Raw genomic sequence first — 25,485 nt, forward strand, 5'->3', positions numbered from 1 at the left:
CAGTCAATTAGTTCCATTGTTTAGATTTGGAGAGCAGTGCACCAAGAAAGTTAAGACAAGACAAGAAGGAGAGATCGGGGAGAGGGAAGGGCGGTGTCCGCCTTCGATGAGAGCCAATGAGAAGATCCTTGTAGTATGTTTTTTTTCTGTGATATAGGTCTAATATAAATGACTATAATCTGTGATGAGGTGGCAACTTGTCCAGGGTGTACGCCACCTTCCGTCCGAATACAGCTGAGATAAGCTCCAGCGACCCCAAATGGGAAAAGCGGTAGAAATGGATGTATGGATGGGTATACAATATAAATGATATAATCTTTGAAAAAAAAGGGCACATCACTTAAAAATAATAACTTTACATTGAGAGATAAAACTGATGTTGATCTATAGATTTAAGTATTGAATAAAAATATAAATCCCCAAAATGTAATTGCTGAAAAAATAATAATGAATAAAATCAATGTTAATTATTGACCAATTTAATGCTCCAATGACTTCATATCAAATATTCCACTTAAACATTTTTGGAGGGCAAATTATTGCATATTTTCTGCAGTTCTGTTTTATTTTCATAACATTTGTATCCATTTTATTGATTCATTTTTTGCTTGTATTTCTTTTGTTTTTATTGGGGTTTTTTTTCTGTGATATGGATCTGAAATAAATTATTATATTATATCATAATAATATAATCTTTGACAAAAAGGGCACATAACTTAAAAATAATAACTTTACATTGACAGATAAAACTAATCTATAGATTTAAGCGTTGAATAAAAATGTTTTAAAAAATACTTATTTTTAACACTTTTATGAGTGGCAACCGTTTGGATCCCCAAGAATTTCATTAATCAAAAAATAACAATGAAAAAAATTAATGTTAATTAATGCTCCAATGACTTCATATCAAATATTCCACTTAAACATTTTTGGGGGGCAAAATATTGCATATTTTGTGCAGTTCTGCTTTGTTTTTATAACATTTTTATTCATTTTATTTTTATGTTTTTGCTTGTATTTCTTTTGTTTTTATCTTTTTTTTCCCTGTGATATAGGTTTGAAATAAATGACTATATTGTGTAATAATGATATAATCTTTGACGAAAAGGGCACATAACTTAAAAATAATAACTTTACATTGAAAGATAAAACTGATCTATAGATTTAAGCATTGAATAAAAATGTTTAAAAAAAACCAACTTATTTTTAACACTTATGAGTGGCAACCTTTTGGATCCCCCAAAATTTCATTGCTCAAAAAATAATAATGAATAAAATAAAGGTTAATTATTGACCAATTTAAAGCTCCAATTACTTCATATAAAATATTCCACTAAAACATTTTTGGGGTGCAAAATATTGCATATTTTCTGCAGTTCTGTTTTATTTTCATAACATTTGTATACATTTTATTTATTAAATTTTTGCTTGGATTTCTTTAGTTTTTATTGTTTGTTTTTTTCTGTGATATGGATCTGAAAAAAATTATTATATTATATAATAATAATATAATCTTTGACAAAAAGGGCACATAACTTAAAAATAATAACTTTACATTAAAAGATAAAACTGATCCACAGAATTAAGCATTGAGTAAAAATAAACATAAACACTTTTATGAGTGGTAACCTTTTGGATCCCCAAGAATTTCATTGCTCAAAAAATAATAATGAATAATATAAATTTAATTTTTGACCAATTTAATGGGGGCAAGTCTGTGGAACCATTGGCAAGCAACATACTGGACTTTGAACATTGTGGATTGTTTTTTATACAATTTTTATTCATTTTATTTGCATTTTTTTGCTTGTATTTCTTTTTTTTTAATAATTGTAGCAGGTTTTTTCTTCTGTGATATGGGTCTGAAATAAATGACTGTAAAACATATGTAATAATAATAGTATTAGATTTAGACTGAGACAAACTTTATTGATCTACAAGGGAAATTGTTCCTCTCCGCTTGTTCATCTTTGTGCCGGCACGGCATCCCCAGCGCTTAGACCAGTAATATGCAAGTTTTCTTTGACAAAAAAGGGCACAAAACTTAAAAATGATAACTTTACATTGACAGATAAAACTGATGTTGATCCATAGATTTAAGCCTTCAATAAAAAAATATAAATATATATTTTGTACGTTTTTATGACTGAGACCCTTCCAGGTCGCCGGGACCAAACGTAAAGGGAGGCACTGAAGTTAAAAAAATCTGTATATTGTATTGGTTTTGAAAATGAAAAATACCAATATGGGCGCCGCATGTTTTGATTATTCACTTTGGAGGCCTCTGGACTGGAGTTGCTTCAAAAAGTCCAAAGGAAATTTCTACCTGCCTTCTACGCCAAAGTACATTTGGAAGACGTGGCAGCAGCCTCTCTCCTGCAAGAACTGGTAGAGCAGGCCCAGGTCCATGTGGTTGCCTCGGGGCCCGCGGGGGTCAAACACGGCCTCCTGGAAGCCTGAGAACTTGCGCAGGGAGTCCACGCTTGGCAGGGCGCCCTCGTCACTCGGGGACACGTCTTCTCTGTGTCGTATCGCGATCCGCTTCCAGGTCAGAACCTTGACTCTGAGAACACGGTAAGACGTGGTGTCAGATTTTTTGATACTCATGAGTAAATACCCTAAATTACAGACTATAAGCCACTATTTTTTTCCAACGCTTTGAACCCTGCGGCTTATTAGACAGAGCGGATAATTTATGGATTTTCCTTTGCTGACGGCCATAATAGTTTTTACAAAACTTACAAACGCAAAACAAACATCACAGGGTGTTTTATTGATAGTGCTCTGGCACCATCTTTTGGACAATTTTGCAAACTGCAGGACCCTTACATTTATCAGCAGTGCTTTTTTTTTTTTCTACAGTCGTCTAGCCTAGTGGTTCTCCCTGGGGGTACTTGAAGGTATGCCAAGGGGTATGTGAGATTCTTTTTTTTAAATTCTAAAGATAGCAACAATTCAAAAATCCTTTATGAATATAATTATTGACTAATACTTCAACAAAATATGAATGTAAGTTCATAATCTGTGAAAAGAAATACAACACAATATTCGGTGTTGACAGCTAGATTTTTTGTGGACATGTTCCATAAATATTGATGTTAAATATTTCTTTTTTTGTGGAGAAATGTTTAGAATGAAGTTGATGAATCCAGATGGATCTCTATTGCAATCTCAAAAGAGGGCACTTTAAGTTGATGATTACTTGTATGTGTAGAAATCTTTATTTATAATTGAATCACTTGTTTATTTTTCAACAAGTGTTTAGTTATTTTTATATCTTTTTTTTTTTCCTAATAGTTTGCACTGTTATACAATTGAATAAATCAGAAACTGATGACATAGTGCTGTATTTTACTTCTTTATCTCTTTTTTTGACCAAAAAAGCTTTGCTCTGATTAGGGGGTACTTAAATTAAAAATTTTTTCACAGGGGGTAAATCACTGAAAAAAGGTTGAGAACCACTGGTCTAGCCGTCCATAGCGTTCCTACTCATATGGGTTCTTCATTCATCACTCCAAGCAACGTTTGTAAGTTTAACAATATAACCAAAACAATTCTTACTTACTAAACCTTACCATGTGTGATGTCTGTAGGAGTGTTTACATGCATATTTATATGCGTTATCTTATAAATCATTGTTAGCATTAGCTAATATGCTATCAGGTTTACGGTAGTCTGTGTTACTATTATTAACTTACAACTGCATTCTTTTTTTATTGTTTTACTTTCACAAATTCCTCAGTAAATTCACCAAACCGTCACCGTGGAGTTATTGAGTCTGTTAAGTTGATTGCAGAGCTGGCTTGCGCAGCTAGTGGGTCCTTGACCATGACTTCTGTTTTGTTCGATCAGCTATTTTACTGCCTGGTTACGGACACCGTTTAGAAAGATTTAAGGTATGTAAATAAATATTTCTGTGTAAATAATTAATTTCACAATGTATATATCTGCGACTTATAGTCAGGTGCGGCTAATATATGGATTTTTCTTTGCTGGCGACCATAATACAAATAGTTTTTGAAAAAAACAAAAAACAAAGACACTTCATAAGTGTATTATTGTTTGTGCTACGGCACCATCTTTTGGACGAGTTTGCACATTTCAGGTGCTGCATTGCCCTTCTGTTTTAGGGAACTTTGAACGGGAAGTAAAAGTGCCGTTCTGTCTTTTCGCCGTCCATAGCGTTTTTACTCATATGGATTCTTCATTCATCACTCCAAGCAACGTTTCTAAGTTTTAAAATATAACTAAAACAATTCTTACTTACTAAAGCGTCCCCTGTGCGATGTCTTTCAGAGTATTTTCATGCATATTTGTATGTGCTATCCTAATGTACTGACACCAGCTTCATTAGCATTAGCTAATATGCTAACGCATTTAAGAGTGTCGTTGTTAGTACTATTTAAAGGCCTACTGAAATGAAATTTTCTTATTTAAATGGGGATACCAGGTCCATTCTTTGTGTCATACTTGATCATTTCGCGATATTACTAGATTTTTGCTGAAAGGATTTAGTAGAGAACATCAACGATAAAGTTTGCAACTTTTGGACGCTAATAAAAAAGCCTTGCCTGTACCACAAGTAGCAGACGATGTGCGCGTGATGTCACGGGTTGTGGAGCTCCTCACATCCTCACATTGTTTATAATCATAGCCACTAGCAGCGAAAGCGATTCGGACCGAGAAAGCGACGATTCCCCCATTTAATTTGAGCGAGGATGAAAGATTTGTGGATGAGGAAAGTGAGAGTGAAGGATTAGAACAAGAAAAAAAAGACAAGAGGGCAGTGGGAGCGATTCAGATGTTATTAGACACATTTACTAGGATAATTCTGGAAAATCCCTTATCTGCTTATTGTGTGTACTAGTGTTTTAGTGAGATTATATGGTCGTACCTGTACAACCTGAAGGTCGGCCCCGCACCTTTCTTCAACACCAGTCGACGGGTGGTGGCGATGCCCATCTCTGCCCTTCGCAAGGGACCCTCTTCGAAACACTATCTTTCGAAATGATCGCTGCATAATACACTGTACTTTGTGTGTGTGGTCCAATCCAACCGCGTTCGCTTGACATCTCTGTTCCATAGTAAAGCTTGACTGTCATCTTTCGGGAATGTAAACAATAAAACACCGGCTGTGTTTGTGTTGCTAGAGCCGGCCGCAATACACTGCTTCCTACCTACATCTTTCTTCTTTGATGTCTCCATTGAACAAATTGCAAAAGATTCAGCATCACAGAACGATGCTGGGACAAAATGTCATCATACCGAGACATTTCAGCAGGATATTTCAGTGCGATATTTAAAATTGCAATTTAGTAAACTAAAAAGGTCGTATTGGCATGTGTTGCAATGTTAATATTTCATCATTGATATATAAACTATCAGACTGCGTGGTCGGTAGTAGTGGGTTTCAGTAGGCCTTTTGACATACGACATTCTTTTTGCATTGTTTCGCTTGCACCAAAACGTCATCGTGGAGTTATTGAGTCTGTTTAGTTGATTGGAGAGCTAGCTTCCACAGCTCGTGGGTTCATGACCATAACTTCTGTTTTGTTTGGTCAGCCATTTTACTGCCAGGTTGTAGACAGCGTTTGGAAACAATTAAGGTATGTAAATAAACATTTATGTGTAAATAACTCATTTCACAATGTAGATATCTGCAACTTATAGTCTGTAATGGGTGTGGCTTATACACTCTATAGTGGGAAAAAGACTTTGTAGTGCAGTGATGAAGGTTTGAAGAGGAGTTACCTGGACCAGAAGTCCTCGCAGGCCGACTGTGCTCCTTCCACACAAACAATGCCGGGCTTCCCTGGCATGCTGAACCCGGTCAGGCCGAGCTCCTTGGCCCACTCCAGAATGTTCTTCCTCTTGGTGCTGTTATAAATGTGGTGGCTGTAGATCCACAGTCGACTGAAAGCCTCCCGCGGCGGGCTGGCGTGGCTCTCGGGAGGCGCCGGCGAGGCCGTCTCGCTCAGGAAGGCCCGCAGGTTGTCTCTCAGCCAGTCGGCCGCCGACAGCACGCAGACTTCCCCCAGGCACACCTCCGTCAGGTACGCCCTCAGTCCGGCTTGCAGCCGGGTCTGCTGGGCTCGGCCCAGTCCAGGAGACCTGAGGCCAGTACAAGGTGTCACCTGGGATCACAGCATCGCACACCTCCTCTTTTAATTCAAGACATCTTGTCAGGCTTTCCCCTGACAGTTTGTCTATGCTTTAGTTTTCTTCTGCATTTGTCTGTTTCCTCTGTGTTTAGTATCTCCTGTCTTTAGTTCCTGTCTAGTGCTCTTATTTTGTCAGCTTCCTGTCTTGTTTTCTGAGTGCTGTGTTCCTCCTCAGCTGTGGCTGATTGGCACCTGGTCACACCTGTTGCCAATCAGCCCGCTCCTATTTGTACCCTCTTTGTCTTGTGTCAGTGGCTGGATGTATTGTATTGTCATTTGTATTGTCGTTGCCACATGTCGCTCTTTTCGTGTCATTTTGATTTCAGCTATTACCTGTCGTGCTACATCTTGTCCTGGTCGTCGTAGCAGTAAGCTGTTTTTGTTAGCCATAGCTATTTCCAGTTTTTCTGTTTGTTATCCTCTAGCTTCCATGCTAAAGTTCTTTTTTGTTTCTTGTTAGCTTCTATGCTAAAGGCCTTTTGTTTTTTATCCGCCCACGTGCGCGCTTTTGGTTTGAACCCTTTGTTTGGTTTTGTCTTAGTATTTATATTAAAATCATGTTTGCTCACTCCATGCTTGCCTCCATCTCTGCATCTTGGGTTTCGTCAACAAATAACTCTGACACATCTCTGCAAGGCATCGAACACGAACCCAAATACTACTGCACTGCACAATGTGTATTTTTTGATTAATCACATGAGTCAATTTATTATTTTTGACAGCCCTAATTATAAGACATACAATAAATATACTATAATGTTTATTGCAATATAATTGGCAAGACATCTTATTCTGTAAATAATTTACACAAATAGTAATTAATCTGCTTATATATGTTATTGTGATCATTTTTCTGATTAATCACATACAGTAAGTTAACTGGTTATTTCTGACAGCCATAATTATAACGCATACAATAAATAAACTATAATGTTTATTGTTATGTGTTTGGAAACATATTATTCTGAAAAAGATTTACAAAAATAATAAAAAAACTCTTATATCAATATACCCATATACCTGATTAATATTTAATATTAATATAATTATTTAATATATTTTTTGTGATTAATCACGAGTCAACTCGTCATTTTCCACAGCCCTAAATATAATATATAAAATAAATAAACTATTATGTTTATTGCTGTATAATTGGCAATATATCTTATTCTGTAAATAACTCACAAAAATAGTAATCAATCTGCCTATATATGTGATTATCGCGATAATTTTGGGGATTAATCACATGAGTTAACTTTATTTTTGACAGCCCTAAATATAGTACATACAACAAAATGTATTATATTTATTGTTGTTTACTTGGCAATACATCTAATTCTGTAAAGAATTTACAATAACATACACAAAAAGTAATTAATCTGCCTATATATGTGATTATTTTGATCATTATTGTGATTAATCCCATAAATTAACTGGTTATTTTTGACAGCCCTAATTATAATACATACAATAAATAAACTACAATGTTTATTGCTATATATTTGGAAACATATTATTCTGAAATTGATTTACAAGAATAAAAACAAAAAACGATTAAATCAATATACCCATATATTTAAATAATGCGATTTTTTTTGTGATTAATCACATGTCAACTCGTTATTTGACATCCCTAAATATAATACATAAAATAAATAAACTATTTTGTTTATTGCTGTATAATTGGCAATATATCTTATTCTGTAAATATCTTACACAGTTATTAATCTGCCCATATATGTGATTATCGCGATAATTTTGGTGATTAATTACATGATTATTTTTTACAGCCCTAAATATAGTAAATACAACAAATATATAATAATATTTATTGTTGTTTATTTGGCAATACATGTAATGCTGTAAATAACTTATACAATACAATACAATAACATACAAAAAAATAGTAATTCATCTGCCTATACATGGGATTATTGTGATTATTATTACTCACATAAGTTAACTGGTTATTTTTGACATCCCTAAATATAACACATACAACAAATATATGACAATGTTTATTGTCATATAATTGGGAACAAATTATTCTGTAAATGATTTACAAAAATAAAAAAAACAACAACAAAGTAATTAAACCAATATGCCTGAATACGTGAACATTGTGATTTTTTTTGTGATCAATCACGGGTCAACTCGTTATTTTTGACAGCCCTAATTATCATACATGCAATAAATTTACGACAATATTTCTTGTTATATATTTGGTAAGATAAATTATGTAAATGATTTACAATAATAATATATTTTTTAATTAAATCAATATGCCTATATACATGATTAATGCAATAATTTTTTGTGATATAATCACATGAGTCAACCCGTTATTTTTGACAGCCCTAATTATAATACATACAATAAATAAACGATATTTATTGCTACATAATTGGCAATTCATCTTACTCTGTAAATAATTTACAATAACTTTAAATAAAATAAAAACTTTAATATACATAGGTGATTAATGTAATCATTTTTTGTGATTAATCACATGCGTCAACTTGTTATTTTTGACAGCCCTAATTATAATACATACAATAAATTTGCTACAATATTTATTCGTCAATAATCTATTCTGTAAATTTTTTTACAATAATTTAATAACAAAAGTAACTAAAATGATTGTAAAAATATGTTTGGTGTATTGTACATTTACAGTCAACATTATTATGCTCCAAGGAACATTTTTTTCTCTATTTCTGAAAGTCAAACCTACATTTTGTACTTGGCTTAAAGGTTTGAAATCATCAATTCAATCTTGGAAAATGATTAAAAGCACAAAAGCCCTTAAATTGATATCTTTATTTAAATAAAATGTAAAGTGATTTAGTGAGACCTTGTTTGTGTTTTGGAATTTTGTATTTTATCATATTGTTTATTATTATTATTTGAATACTGTTTTTGTATTTGCTTTTTTTATGTCATAATTCGCTCACCTGTTGTGTAAATTGTTGACTATGTTGAAAGTGCCTCGCCTTTTGTGTACATCATGGATATATGTTTGTTGTTCAATTTAAAAATGTATAATAATAAGATAAAACATATTGCACATTCACATCCAGAATATATTTCTCCCATTAAAAACAAAACAGTCCATTGACTTAAAAAAATGACTCACGTGACAGTGATCTCCGGAATCACGGAGGGATATTGTGGCGGGAAAGTACAGGACATGTGGAAATCCATCTGGGACGAGTGGAAACATGACATCACAACGTAGGTTATTGACATGTTATATTCCACTTTGCTTACGAGTGGAAACATGACATCACAACTTAGTTATTGACATGTTATATTTCACTTTGCTTATGAGTGGAAACATGACATCACAACTTAGTTATCGACATGTTATATTCCACTTTGCTTACGAGTGGAAAAATGACATCACAACTTAGTTATTGACATGTTATATTCCACTTTGCTTACGAGTGGAAACATGACATCACAACGTAGGTTATTGACATTATATTCCACTTTGCTTACGAGCGGAAACATGACATCACAACTTAGTTATTGACATGTTATATTCCACTTTGCTTACGAGTGGAAACATGACATCACAACGTAGGTTATTGACATGTTGTATTCCACTTTGCTTACGAGTGGAAACATGACATTACAACGTAGGTTATTGACATATTATATTCCACTTTGCTTATGAGTAAAAACATGACATCACAACTTAGGTTATTGGCATATTATATTCCACTTTGCTTACGAGTGGAAACATGACATCACAACTCGGTTATTGACATATTGTATTCCACTTTGCTTACGAATGGAAACGAATGAAACATGACACCACCACTTATGTTATTGACATATAATATTACACTTTGCTTACAAGTGGAAACATGACATCAAAACGTCGGTTATTGACATATACAGTAGTTCAACTTGCCTACGAGTGGAAACATGACATTATTGACATATTATAATACACTTTGCTTACGAGTGCAAACATGACATCATAACTCAGGTTATTGACATATTATATTCCATCTTTGCTTACGAGTGGAAACATTGTATTCCAATTTTTTTACGAATGGAAACAAGTGGATACAAGTCATCACAACTTGGTTATTGACACTTTGTTAATATTCCACTTTGCTTACGAGTGGAAACATGACATCATAACCCAGGTTATTAACATATTGTATTCCACTTTGCTTACGAGTAGAAACATTACATCACAACTTGGTTATTGACATATTACATTCCACTTTGCTTACGAGTGCAAACAAGTGGAAACATGACATCACAACTTAGGTTTTTGACATATTATATTTCACTTTTCTTACGAGTGGAAACACAACATTACAACTCGGTTATAGACATATTATACTCCACTTTGCTTATGAGTGGAATCATGACATCATAACTCAGGTTACTGACATATTATATTCCACCTTGCTTACAAGTGTAGACATGACATCACAACTTGGGTTTTTGACATATTATATTCCACTTTGCTTACGAGTGCAAACAAGTGGAAACATGACATCATAACCCAGGTTATTGACATATTATATTCCACTTTGCTTACGAGTGGAAACATTACATCACAACTTGGTTACTGATATATTATATTCCACTTTGCTTACATGACATCACAATTAGGTTTTTGACATATTATATTCCACTTTGCTTACGAGTGGAAACACAACATTACAACTCGTTTTTAGACATATTACACTCCACTTTGCTTACAAGTGGAAACAAGACATCATAACTCAGGTTACGGACATATTATATTCAACTTTGCTTACAAGTGGAGACATGACATCACAACTTAGGTTTTTGACATATTATATTCCACTTTGCTTACAAGTGGAAACATTACATTACAACTTGGTTACTGATATATTATATTCCACTTTGCTTACATGACATCACAATAAGTGTTTTGACATATTATATTCCACTTTGCTTACGAGTGGAAACACAACATTACAACTCGGTTTTAGACATATTACACTCCACTTTGCTTACGAGTGGAAACAATTGGAAACATGACATCATAACTCAGGTTACTGACATATTATATTCCACTTTTCTTACAAGTGGAGACATGACATCACAATTTAGGTTTTTGACATATTATATTCCACTTTGCTTACGAGTGGAAACATTACATCACAACTTGGTTACTGATATATTATATTCCACTTTGCTTACATGATATCACAATTAGGTTTTTGACATATTATATTCAACTTTGCTTACGAGTGGAAACACAACATTACAACTCGGTTATAGACATATTATACTCCACTTTGCTTGCGAGTGGAAACATGACATCATAACTCAGGTTACTGACATATTATATTCCACTTTGCTTACAAGTGGAGACATGACATCACAACTTAGGTTTTTGACATATTATATTCTACTTTGCTTACGAGTGGAAACATGACGTCACAACTTGGTTATTGATATGTTATATTTCACTTTGCTTACATCCTGCATCCTCTGCCTGATGACGAACTGTGCTCTGCAGGAAGGAGGTGGCGAGGATCCGTCCACGTAATCGCGGAGCTCTGCCAAGGCCAGCTGGTCCAGCATCTCCAGTTCGTCACGCGTGGGGAACATGCTGCCGAGAAGTTCTAGCTCGGCGAGCTGGGCTGCAGCCCACTCTTGGAGAGACATGCTAACTACAGCTAATAACAACAACACGTGTGATTTTAAACATAACAACGGTTCTATGTGTGCTTCTTCGCGTTTGAATGAGTGACACGTCCACGTAAAGTGGCGTGGACAAGCGGCGTGCTCGAAACGGAGTTTAGCATGCTCGCAGCTGTGTTGCCGACCGGAACCTTTTGAGCCATGCACAGGAAGTGATAATGCAATTTCGTGCTATGTTGTTTACAATTATCAATCACATCTTGGAGAATGATTAACAGTACAAAAGCCCTTGAATTGATATCTTGTTATTGTTTTAAAGTAAATTAGGTATGTATGTATTTATTTTTTTATTACATTTTTGTATTGTTATTATTTATTGATATTTAATACTCTATCCGTATTTCCTGTTGTTTTCATTCCTTGTTGGTGAAAGTGCCCGGACTGTTCAATTAATTATAAATGTATGTTTGTTGTTCAATTAAATTAAAAAAAAAAAACGTTTTCAAAGAGCCGTTCTAAAAACTGGCTCGTTATGATAGATTAGGGTTCACCAACGCGGTGCCCGCGGGCACCAGGTAGCCCGTAAGGGCCAGATGAGTCACCTGCTGGCCTGTTCTAAAAATAGCTCAAAGTGCAGCACTTACCAGTGAACTGCCTCTATTTTTAAAATGTTATTTATTTACTAGCAAGCTGGTCTCGCTTTGCTCGACATTTTTAATTCTAAGAGAGCCAAAACTCAAATAGAATTAGAAAATCCTAGAAAATATTTTAAAGACTTGGTCTTCACATGTTTATATGAATTCATTTATTTTTTTACATTGCTTCTTAACTTTCAGAAAGACAATTTTAGAGAAAAAATACAACCTTAAAAATGATTTTAGGAGTTTTAAACACATACCTTTTTACCTTTTAAATTCCTTCCTTTTCTTTCCTGACAATTTAAATCAATGTTCAAGTATTTTTTGATTATTATTGTAAAGAATCATGAATACATTTTAATTTAATTCTTCATTTTAGCTTCTGTTTTTTCGACGAAGAATATTTGTGGATTATTTTTTCATACTTATTATGATTAAAATTTTTAAAAATTATTCTGGCAAATCTACAAAATCTGTAGAATCAAATTTAAATCTTATTTAAAGTATTTTGAATTTATTTTAAAATTTTTGTTCTGGAAAATCTAGAAGAAATAATGATTTGTCTTTGTTAGAAATATAGCTTGATCCAATTTGTTATATATTCTAACAAAGTGCAGATTGGATTTTAACCTATTTAAAACATGTCATCAAAATTCTAAAATTAATCTTAATCAGGAAAAATTACTAATGATGTTCTATAAATTATTTTTTTAGTTTTTTCAAACAGATTCGAATTAGCTAGTTTTTCTCTTCATTTTTTTCGGTTGAATTTTGAATTTTAAAGAGTCGAAATTGAAGATAAACTATGTTTCAAAATTTAAATGTCATTTTTTTCGTGTTTTGTCCTTTTTTAAACTGTTCAATTAAGTGTTTTTTTTTTCATCATTTATTCTCTACATAAAACCTTCCGTTAAAGGAAAAAAAATGCACGACGGAATGACAGACGGACATGCCCATTTATATATATGTATATATATATATATATATATAAATGGGCATGTCTGTCTGTCATTCCGTCGTGCATTTTTTTTTTTTTTTTTAAGTTTTAGACATGCCCCTGGGGATAGGTTGATTGGCAACACTAAATTGGCCCTAGTGTGTGAATGTGAGTGTGAATGTTGTCTGTCTATCTGTGTTGGCCCTGCGATGAGGTGGCGACTTGTCCAGGGTGTACGCTGCCTTCCGCCCGATTGTAGCTGAGATAGGCGCCAGCGCCCCCCGCGACCCCGAAAGGGAATAAGCGGTAGGAAATGGATGGATGGGATGGATATATATATATATATATATATATATATATATGTATATATATTTAATAAAGGTAAATTGAGCAAATTGGCTATTTCTGGCAATTTATATAAGTGTGTATCAAACTGGTAGCTCTTCGCATTAATCAGTACCAAAGAAGTACCTCTTGGTTTTAAAAAGGTTGGTGACCCCTGTGATGGATAGTTTTTTTCTCAAGGAACAATCACTAGTATAGTTTATAGCACACTACCAGCTGTGTTGCCACCCGGAACCTTTTGAGCAACGCACAGGAAGTACAAAATGCGATGAATATTTAGTTGTTTTCAAGGAGCCGTTCTAAAATCTGGCTCTTTATGATAGTTTTTTTCTCAAGGAGTCATCTAATTTACACAAATATTACACAATCATTCTGAAATGTTGGCTTTAATTTTATTGGCGTTGTGTGTCCGTTGTAAACGTCCCAAAAGCAGTGTTAATTTGTATCTTTATTATACTAAATTTATTGTGTTTACATATTGTGAAAGGATTTTTTTTTACATCAAATAATGCTGACAATTTCATAACATTTTCATTTTGTTTAAATTCATAGTTTTAAGTGATTGACTGGATGGGGTTTTTGAGCTTTTAAGCAACGAATATTCCTGCAGTAAACTTATTTCACACCGAATTTTAGAACTTAATTTTTCGATGAAATTATGATTTAAAGAAATGAACATTATTTTGAAATTTGTCGGCATAATTTTCTCAGTTACAAAGAAACAAATGAAAGGCCTACTGAAACCCACTACTACCCACCACGCAGTCTGATAGTTTATATATCAATGATGAAATATTAACAATGCAACACATGCCAATACGGCCTTTTTAGTTTACTGAATTGCAATTTTAAATTTCCCGGGAACGTTGCGGAATGATGACGCGTGCGCGTGACGTCACGGACTGTTAAGAAATATGAGCGCTGCACACACACACACAGCTAAAAGTCGTCTGCTTTAACCGCATAATTACACAGTATTTTGGAGATCTGTGTTGCTGAATCTTTTGCGATTTGTTCAATTAATATTGGAGAAGTCAAAGTAGAAAGATGGAGTTGGGAATCTTCAGCCTTTAGCCACACAAACACACGGTGATTCCTTGTTTAAAATTCCCGGAGGTGAAACTTTACCATGGATCGGAGCGCGGTCAAGTGAACATGGATCCCGACCGAATGTCAACCAGCAGGTTTCGGTGAGAAAATTGTGGTAAAAAGTCGCTTCTTACCGGAGATCAGCTGAGCTTGTGCCGTCCATAAAGCTGCCGTCGACTCCCCTGAGACACTGGCGTCAAGACATCCGTGGACACACACCTCCGACTATCAGGTACTGTTAAACTCACTAAAACACCAGCAACACAATACAAAGATAAGGGATTTCCCAGAATTATCCTAGTAATGGTGTCTAAAAACATCTGAATCCGTCCCAATGCAATCGCGTTTATTTTTTTTTTACTTTTTTTTTTTTTTTTCTAGTCCGTCGCTATCAATATCCTCAAACACAAATCTTTCATCCTCGCTCAAATTAATGGGGAAATTGTCGTTTTCTCGGTCCGAATAGCTGTTTTTCTTGGAGGCTCCCATTAAAAACAATGTGAATATGTGAGGAGCCATCAACATGTGACGTCATCGTCTGTGACTTCCAGTAAAGGCAAGGGTTTTCTGTTAGCTACCAAAAGTTGCAAACTTTATCGTGGATGTTCTCTACTAAATCCTTTCAGCAAAAATATGGCAATATCGCGAAATGATCAAGTATGACACATAGAATGGACCTGCTATCCCCGTTTAAATAAGAAAATCTCATTTCAGTAGGCCTTGAACCTTCATAACGGTGCCAAGTTTTCATGCTTTAGTTTAAATTATCACTATGTATTAAAACCATAAAAATCTAGTAACCATTTAGGAAGAGGGATGTGTACTATGGCTATGAGTTGTTTTTTTCCCTTGGCTTCAGTCTGCACCCCCACTCCAGGGCCTAGGCTAAGACCGATTTTTTATTTTTTATTTTATTTTAATCTTCTATTTTTTTCTCCCCCCCCCTTGTTTACCTGTATGTCATCTTTTTTGTAAGGGGCGCTGGAAGCCGGCAGACCCGTCAGCGATCCTGTTCTGTCTCCCTGTAATGTTTGTCTGATCTTGAATGGGATTGTGCTGAAAATTTTAATTTTCCTGAAGGAACTCTCCTGACGGAATAAATAAAGTACTATCTATCTATCTATCTATCTAAATATTCCCTATCCTAAAAAAAAAATGTTAACAATATAAAATACACTTAAGTGAAAAAAAATGCATTGATTGATTAAAAAGTATAAATACAACGCCAATAACAATTAGGACATACTAAAAAAAAAACGCTTAAACTACAGGTTTCCAAATCGCAGCCTGGGGGCCACTTTCTATTTTTTTAACGGCCCACAACACAATCATTAGCATTCTACATTTGCATATTTTTGGCAAATATTGCGAGATACACCTCAGCACAAAATATTTAATTACTTGACAAATGATACCTGTTAGCATGTTAACGTTAGTATGCTAACTTTTTTCCTGCTAATCTTGAAGATATACTGTATGCACCTCAGTCATATTTTTGTACCTAATGTATACTAACATTAGAAGGCCAGCATTTTAAACACATTTTTCTGGTACATGCCTTAGAGTTGTGGAATATATTGGTATTGACGCAGATACCATTTTACAAACCCCGTTTCCATATGAGTTGGAAAATTGTGTTAGATGTTAATAAAAACGGAATACAATGATTTGCAAATCCTTTTCAACCCATATTCAATTGAATGCACTACAAACACAACATATTTGATGTTCAAACTCATAAACTTTATTTTTTTGCAAATAATAATTAACTTAGAATTTCATGGCTGCAACACGTGCCAAAGTAGGAAAAGGGCATGTTCACCACTGTGTTACATCACCTTTTCTTTTAACAACACTCAATAAACGCATGGGAACTGAGGAAACTAATTGTTGAAGCTTTGAAAGTGGAATTCTTTCCCATTCTTGTTTTATGTAGAGCTTCAGTCGTTCAACGCTCTCATATTTTACGCTTCATAATGCGCCACACATTTTCGATGGGAGACAGGTCTGGACTGCAGGCGGGCCAGGAAAGTACCCGCACTCTTTTTTTACGAAGCCACGCTGTTGTAACACGTGCTGAATGTGGCTTGGCATTGTCTTGCTGAAATAAGCAGGGGCTTATATTTCCAAAAACAATTTGAAATGTGGACTCGTCAGACCACAGAACACTTTTCTACTTTGCATCAGTCTATCTTAGATGATCTCGGGCCCAGAGAAACAGGCGGCGTTTCTGAATGTTGTTGATAAATGGCTTTTGCTTTGCATAGTAGAGCTTTAACTTCCACTTACAGATGTAGCGACAAACTGTATTTAGTGACAGTGGTTTTCTGAAGTGTTCCTGAGCCCATGTGGTGATATCCTTTGGAGATTGATGTTAGTTTTTGATACAGTGCCGTCTGAGGGATCGAAGATCACGGTCATTCAATGTTGGTTTCTGGCCATGCCGCTTACGTGGAGTGATTTCTCCAGATTCTCTGAACTGTTTGATGATATTATGGACCGTAGATGTTGAAATCTCTAAAGTTCTTGCAATTGCACTTTGAGAAATGTTTTTCTTAAACTGTTTGACTATTTGCTCACGCAGTTGTGGACAAAGGGGTGTACCTCGCCCCATCCTTTCTTGTGAAAGACTGAACATTTTTTGGGAAGCTGTTTTTATACCCAATCATGGCACCCACTTGTTCCTAATTATCCTGCACACCTGTGGGATGTTCCAAATAAGTGTTTGATGAGTATTCCTTAACTTTATCAGTATCTATTGCCATCTTTCCCAACTTATTTGTCATGTGTTGCTGGCATCAAATTCTATAGTTTATGATTATTTGCAAAAAAAAAAAAAGTTTATCAGTTTGAACATCAAATATGTTGTCTTTGCAGCATATTCAACTGAATATGAGTGGAAAAGGATTTGCAAATCGTTGTATTCTGTTTATATTTACATCTAACACATTTTCCCAACTCATTTAAACGGGGTTTGTACCTTAAAAACATGAGCATACTAAATATTTTTAAGCTAAATTAGCAAGTATACACATCAGTGTCATATAGCTTGATATTTTGCCATGAATTGATTAACGTGGACCCCGACTTAAACAAGTTGAAAAATGTATTCGGGTGTTACCATTTAGTGGTGAATCGTACGTAATATGTACTGTACTGTGCAATCTACTAATACAAGTTTCAATCAATCAATCAATCAATAAATTGCTAGCTGTACGCATACTATTGTTAGCATGTTCACATAGTACTGTAAGCATGCTAGCTTTTTTAGCTCTTTTTTTCTCTTTATACTATGTGGAACAGCGTACTAATTGGTAATATATAAATCCATTCATTTTCTTCTGCTTGTCCGTCTTGGGGTCACTGGAGCATATATATATATATAAATATACATATATACAAACACATATATATATACATACACATATATATATACACAAATATATACACATATATTTACAGATATATATACACATATGTATTTGTAGATATATGTGTATATATTTGTATAGTAATGTGTGTGTATATATATATATATATATATATATATATACATGTATATATGTATATATATACATATATATTTGTGTGTGTGTGTGTGTGTATCTATATATATATATATATATATATATATATATATATATATATATATATATATATATATATATATATACACACATACCCCAAAGGGGACTATATATATATATATATGTATATATATATATATATATATATATATATTTATATATACATATATATATATATATATATATAGATTTATATTTATATATATATATATATATATATATACATATTTATATATATATATATATATATATATATATATATATATATATATATATATCTATATATATATATATATATATATATATATATATATATATATATATATATATATCAGTTCAGTGATGTGCGTTCAATTCAGCTTTGGATATTCAGCCTTTAAACGAAATTCTACTGAAATGTCAATTTCAAGTTCCTTGAAAAAAATCAATATATAGTTTGTTTTGGGCACACCCCCTTTAGAATAATGAACCGGGAAAGTGAATTGAAATGAAAGTAAAACAAAGAAAAAATAAACAGAAATAAAGAATAATGATGGATAAATGTTTTCATTTGCAAACATAATAAAAATACATAAAATGTTTTTTTTAAGTCCATCCAAATACTGTTAAGTTTGCATATGCATAATTAGTTCTCATCGTTCACTAAAACAGACGTTCCAAACAGTCGGTTCGTTCGCGAACGTCGTACCTCTAACAGGAAGTGCTTGCACCGGACAACAGGAAAGTGTCACTTGGTTATTGTTCCCCCTTCTGAGCTACATGCTGGCAACAAAAAAAAATCACCGGCGTTTCCGATCAAAATCTTCCTAATTCCTTTGATCATTAATCGGCAAACGTAAACACGAGCGGCTCGAAGCCGGCGTCTACCGGAAGTACGCCGAAGTGAAAGTGTGACGTGTTCCAGCGTCCGTGTGTGGACAAGGAGGAGCATCTACCTGGGAGGTGAGTCACGTGATGGCGTGACGTAATCCCATGTGGCTTTGAACGTGTTCGTCTTGAAGCAAACATTGCAGACAACGTTTTTAAAGCTTTGCTTTGTGTCACCCAGGCCAGCATGGGCAAGAAAAGGTGCAAGGACAGGAGTTCCAGAGAGAAAGATGACTCGGAGATGAATGGTGAGTCTTCTCCTTACACTCGTGCTTACAACCATGAGATAAATGGTGCGTTTGTGTCCCCTTCAAGGGCCACTTTGCAGGCACATCAGGAAAGGCACGGACCAAAGCATCCTGAAGAAGATCCCTGACGCCTCCGACTGGACGAACTGCCAGGACTGCAGAGATGAGGAGAACAGCTGCGCAGATTCTGCCAGGGACTCTGAGGACGAGCGAGAAGTAGCAGTGTGGATGTGCATGAAGTGTGCCCACAGGGTGAGTCTCTTTTAGTGTGGATGTGCATGAAGTGTGCCCATAGGGTGAGTCTCTTTTAGTGTGGATGTGCATGAAGTGTGCCCACAGGGTGAGTGTCTTTTAGTGTGGATGTGCATGAAGTGTGCCCACAGGGTGAGTCTCTTTTAGTGTGGATGTGCATGAAGTGTGCCCACAGGGTGAGTCTCTTTTAGTGTGGATTTGCATGAAGTGTGCCCACAGGGTGAGTCTCTTTTAGTGTGGATGTGCATGAAGTGTGCCCACAGGGTGTGTCTCTTTTAGTGTGGATGTGCATGAAGTGTGCCCACAGGGTGAGTCTCTTTTAGTGTGGTTGTGCATGAAGTGTGCCCACAGGGTGAGTCTCTTTTAGTGTGGATGTGCATGAAGTGTGCCCACAGGGTGAGTCTCTTTTAGTGTGGATTTGCATGAAGTGTGCCCACAGGGTGAGTCTCTTTTAGTGTGGATGTGCATGAAGTGTGCCCACAGGGTGAGTCTCTTTTAGTGTGGATGTGCATGAAGTGTGCCCACAGGGTGAGTCTCTTTTAGTGTGGTTGTGCATGAAGTGTGCCCACAGGGTGAGTCTTTTAGTGTGGATGTGCATGAAGTGTGCCCACAGGGTGAGTCTCTTTTAGTGTGGATGTGCATGAAGTGTGCCCACAGGGTGAGTCTCTTTTAGTGTGGATGTGCACAAAGTGTGCCCACAGGGTGAGTCTCTTTTAGTGTGGTTGTGCATGAAGTGTGCCCACAGGGTGAAACTATTAGTGTGGATGTGCCCACAGTGTGAGACTCTATTAGTGTGGATGTGCCCACAAGGTGAAACTATTTTAGTGTGGATCTGCATGGAGTGTGCCCACAGTGTGAGACTATTAGTGTGGATGTGCCCACAGTGTGGGACTCTTAGTGTGGATGTGCCCACAGGGTGAGACTCTTTTAGCGTGGATGTGCATGAAGTGTGCCCACCGGGTGAGACTCTTTTAGTGTGGATGTGCATGAAGTGTGCCCACAGGGTGAGTCTCTTTTAGTGTGGATGTGCATGAAGTGTGCCCACAGGGTGAGTCTCTTTTAGTGTGGATTTGCATGAAGTGTGCCCACAGGGTGAGTCTCTTTTAGTGTGGATGTGCATGAAGTGTGCCCACAGGGTGTGTCTCTTTTAGTGTGGATGTGCATGAAGTGTGCCCACAGGGTGAGTCTCTTTTAGTGTGGTTGTGCATGAAGTGTGCCCACAGGGTGAGTCTCTTTTAGTGTGGATGTGCATGAAGTGTGCCCACAGGGTGAGTCTCTTTTAGTGTGGATTTGCATGAAGTGTGCCCACAGGGTGAGTCTCTTTTAGTGTGGATGTGCATGAAGTGTGCCCACAGGGTGAGTCTCTTTTAGTGTGGATGTGCATGAAGTGTGCCCACAGGGTGAGTCTCTTTTAGTGTGGTTGTGCATGAAGTGTGCCCACAGGGTGAGTCTTTTAGTGTGGATGTGCATGAAGTGTGCCCACAGGGTGAGTCTCTTTTAGTGTGGATGTGCATGAAGTGTGCCCACAGGGTGAGTCTCTTTTAGTGTGGATGTGCACAAAGTGTGCCCACAGGGTGAGTCTCTTTTAGTGTGGTTGTGCATGAAGTGTGCCCACAGGGTGAAACTATTAGTGTGGATGTGCCCACAGTGTGAGACTCTATTAGTGTGGATGTGCCCACAAGGTGAAACTATTTTAGTGTGGATCTGCATGGAGTGTGCCCACAGTGTGAGACTATTAGTGTGGATGTGCCCACAGTGTGGGACTCTTAGTGTGGATGTGCCCACAGGGTGAGACTCTTTTAGCGTGGATGTGCATGAAGTGTGCCCACCGGGTGAGACTCTTTTAGTGTGGATGTGCATGAAGTGTGACCACAGGGTGACACTTGTAGTGTGGGTGTGCATGAAGTGTGCCCACAGGGTGACACTTTTTTAGTGTGGAGTCTGTGGACATGCATGAAGTGTGCCCACAGGGTGACACTCTTGTAGTGTGGGTGTGCATGAAGTGTGCCCACAGGGTGAGACTTTTTTAGTGTGGAGTCTGTGGACATGCATGAAGTGTGCCCACAGGGGGACACTCTTGTAGTGTGGATGTGCATGAAGTGTGCCCTCAGGGTGAGACTCTTTTAGTGTGGTTGTGCATGAAGTGTGCCCACAGGGTGAGAATCTTTTAGTGTGGTTGTGCATGAAGTGTGACCACAGGGTGAGACTCTTTTACTGTGGATGTGCATGGAGTGTGCCCACATGGTGAGACTATTCGTGTGGATGTGCCCACAGGGTGAGACTCTTTTAGTGTGGCTGTGCATGTAGTGTGCCCACAGTGTGAGACTATTAGTGTGGATGTGCCCACAGTGTGGGACTCTATTAGTGTGGATGTGCCCACAGGGTGAGACTCTTTTAGTGTGGATGTGCATGAAGTGGGCCCACAGGGTGAGACTCTTTTAGTGTGGTTTTGCATGAAGTGTGACCACAGGGTGAGACTCTTTTACTGTGGATGTGCATGGAGTGTGCCCACAGGGTTGAGACTATTAGTGTGGATGTGCATGAAGTGTGCCTACAGGGTGAGACTCTTTTAGTGTGGTTGTGCATGAAGTGTGCCCACAGAGTGAGACTATTTTAGTGTGGATTGATTGATTGATACTTGTACTAGTAGATTGCACAGTACAGTACATATTCCGTACAATTGACCACTAAATGGTAACACCCGAATAAGTTTTTCAACTTGTTTAAGTCGGGGTCCACGTTAATCAATTCATGTGTATGGAGTGTGCCCGCAGGGTGAGACTCTTTTAGTTATATTTGGTAGGATGGATGTGCCATGTGGGCACATCCATCCTACCAAATATAACTCTTTCAGTGTGGTTGTGCCCACAGGGTGAGACTCTTTTAGTGTGGTCGTGCATAAAGTGTTCCCACAGGGTGAGACTCTTTTAGTGTGGATGTGCATGAAGTGTGCCCACAGCGTGAGAAAACCATAATTTTATTATTATTATTATTGTTGTGTGAATGTCCAAACAGTCACACATATAAATGTCAACACCAAAAATGATCTATTTATTATTATTATTAATATAATTGTGTGTATTTTTGGACATTTACACAAAAAAGATTCTGCACTAAACATATATTTATTATTATTAATTATTATTATTATTATTAGTGTTGTTGTTGTTGTTTTTGTTGTTTTTGTCATTATTATTGCGTGAATGTTGAAGCATGCACAAAAATAAGATTCTACACCTAAAAGCATGTATTTATTATTATTGTTATTATCATTTTTATTATTATAATTATTATTATTATAATTGTGTAAATGTCCAAACATTCACAAAAATAAGATTCTACACAATTATTATTATTATTATTATTGTGTTGTGGTTTGTGCAGCCCTTTGAGACACTAGTGATTTAGGGCTACATAGGTAAAGATTGATTGATTGATTGATTATTATTATTATTGTTATTATTATTGTGTGAATGTCCAAGCATTCACACAAATAAGATTCTTCACAAAAAAACATATATTATTATTATTATTACTATTACCATTATTGTTATTATCCCATCCATCCATCCATTTTCTACCGCTTATTCCCTTTGGGGTCGTGGGGGGCGCTGTTGCCTATCTCAGCTACAATCGGGCGGAAGGCGGCGTACACCCTGGACAAGCCGCCACCTAATCGCAGGGCCAACACAGATAGACAGACAACATTCACACTCACACACTAGGGCCAAGTTAGTGTTGCCAATCCACCTATTGTTATTATTATTATTATTATTATTGAGTGAATGTCCAAACAGTCACGCAAATAGGATTCTACACCAAAAATCATCTATTTATTATTATTATTATTAGTAGTAGTAGTAGTATTTTTGTTGCGTGACTGTCCACACATTAACGCATATAAGATTCTACACCAAAAATAATCGATTTATTATTATTATTATTATTATTATTTTGTAAATGTCCAAACATTCACACAAATAAGATTCTACACCAAAAATAATCTACAAACCCCGTTTCCATTTGAGTTGGGAAATTGTGTTAGATGTAAATATAAACGGAATACATCCATCCATCCATTTTCTACCGCTTATTCCCTTTTGGGGTCGCGGGGGGCGCTGGCGCCTATCTCAGCTACAATCGGGCGGAAGGCGGGGTACACCCTGGACAAGTCGCCACCTCATCGCAGGGCCAACACAGATAGACAGACAACATTCACACTCACATTCACACACTAGGGCCAATTTTTTAGTGTTGCCAATCAACCTATCCCCAAGTGCATGTCTTTGGAAGTGGGAGGAAGCCGGAATACAATGATTTGCAAATCATTTTCAACCCATATTCAGTTGAATATGCTACAAAGACAACATATTTGATGTTCAAACTGATTAACTTTTTTTTGTGCAAATAATCATTAACTTTAGAATTTGATGCCAGCAACACGTGACAAAGAAGTTGGGAAAGGTAGCAATAAATACTGATAAAGTTGAGGAATGCTCATCAAACACTTATATGGTAAATGGTTGTACTTGTATAGCGCTTTTCTACCCATTTTTAAGGAGCCCAAAGCGCTTTGAAAGTATTTCTACTTTTACCCATTCACACACACATTCACACACTGATGGCGGGAGCTGCCATTCAAGGCGCTCACCAGGACCCATCAGGAGCAAGGGTGAAGTGTCTTGCCCAAGGACACAACGGACGTGATTAGGATGGTAGAAGGTGGGGATTGAACCAGTAACCCTCAGATTGCTGGCACGGCCACTCTACCAACTTCGCCACGCCGTCCCCATGGAACGTCCCACAGGTGTGCAGGGTAATTGGGAACAGTTGGGTGCCATGATTGGGTATAAAAGCGGCTTCCATGAAATGCTAAGTATTTCACAAACAAGGATGGGGTGAGGGTCACCAATTTGTAAGCAAATTGTCAAACAGTTTTAGAACAACATTTCTCAACGAGCTATTGCAAGGAATTTAGGGATTTTACCATCTACGGTCCGTAAAATCATCAAAAGGTTCAGAGAATCTGGAGAAATCACTGCATCTAAGCGATGATATTACAGACATTTGATCCCGCAGGCGGTACTGCATCAAGAACCGAAATCAGTGTGTAAAGGATATCACCACATCGGCTCAGGAACACTTCATAAAACCACTGTCAGTAACTACAGTTGGTCGCTACATCTGTAAGTGCAAGTTAAAACTCTACCATGCAAAGCCAAACCCATTTATCAACAACACCCTGAAACGCCACCGGCTTGGCTGTGCCCGAGCTCCCCTAAGATGGACTGATGAAAAGTGGAAAAGTGTTCTTTGGTCTGACGAGTCCACATTTCAAATTATATTTGGAAACAGAGGACGTGGTGTCCACCAGACAAAAGAGGAAAATAACCATTCGGATTGTTCTAGGCGCAAAGTTCAAAAGCCAGCATCTGTGATGGTATGGGGGTGAATTAGTGCCCAAGGCATGGGTAACTTACACATCTGTGAAGGCACCATTAATGCTGAATGGTCCATACAGATTTTGGAGCAACATATGTTGTCATCCAAGCAACGTTATCATGGACGCCCCTGCTTATTTCAGCAAGACAATGCCAAGCCACGTGTTACAACAGCGTGGCTTTGTAGTAAAAGAGTGCGGGTACTTTCTTGGCCCGCCTGCAGTCCAGACCTGTCTCCCATCGAAAATGTGTGGGGTATTATGAAGCGTAAAATACG

General features: G+C 36.6%; 2 protein-coding genes across 2 annotated transcripts in view; one reads left to right on the forward strand and one right to left on the reverse strand.

Moving 5' to 3' along the window:
* Positions 1-992: 992 nt before the first annotated feature.
* On the reverse strand, positions 993-12,008 carry LOC133537079 (RWD domain-containing protein 2B-like). The gene is made up of 4 exons (XM_061877934.1): positions 11,640-12,008; positions 9,298-9,365; positions 5,752-6,111; positions 993-2,563 (listed from the first exon to the last, which is right to left on the reverse strand). Exons 1-4 carry the CDS (start codon positions 11,826-11,828, stop codon positions 2,323-2,325), a joined length of 858 nt encoding a protein of 285 aa, XP_061733918.1. The 5' UTR covers positions 11,829-12,008; the 3' UTR covers positions 993-2,322.
* Positions 12,009-19,350: 7,342 nt separating this feature from the next.
* LOC133537080 (ubiquitin carboxyl-terminal hydrolase 16-like) overlaps positions 19,351-25,485 on the forward strand; it is a 49,260-nt gene continuing 43,125 nt past the window's right edge. The window contains exons 1-2 of the mRNA XM_061877935.1: positions 19,351-19,515; positions 19,583-19,767. Of these exons, the coding sequence (XP_061733919.1) occupies positions 19,455-19,515; positions 19,583-19,767 (246 nt within the window). The 5' untranslated portion in view covers positions 19,351-19,454. The remainder of the gene's footprint in view (positions 19,516-19,582; positions 19,768-25,485) is intronic.

Source organism: Nerophis ophidion, linkage group LG18 (assembly GCF_033978795.1).
Source record: "Nerophis ophidion isolate RoL-2023_Sa linkage group LG18, RoL_Noph_v1.0, whole genome shotgun sequence".
Lineage (NCBI taxonomy): Eukaryota > Metazoa > Chordata > Actinopteri > Syngnathiformes > Syngnathidae > Nerophis > Nerophis ophidion.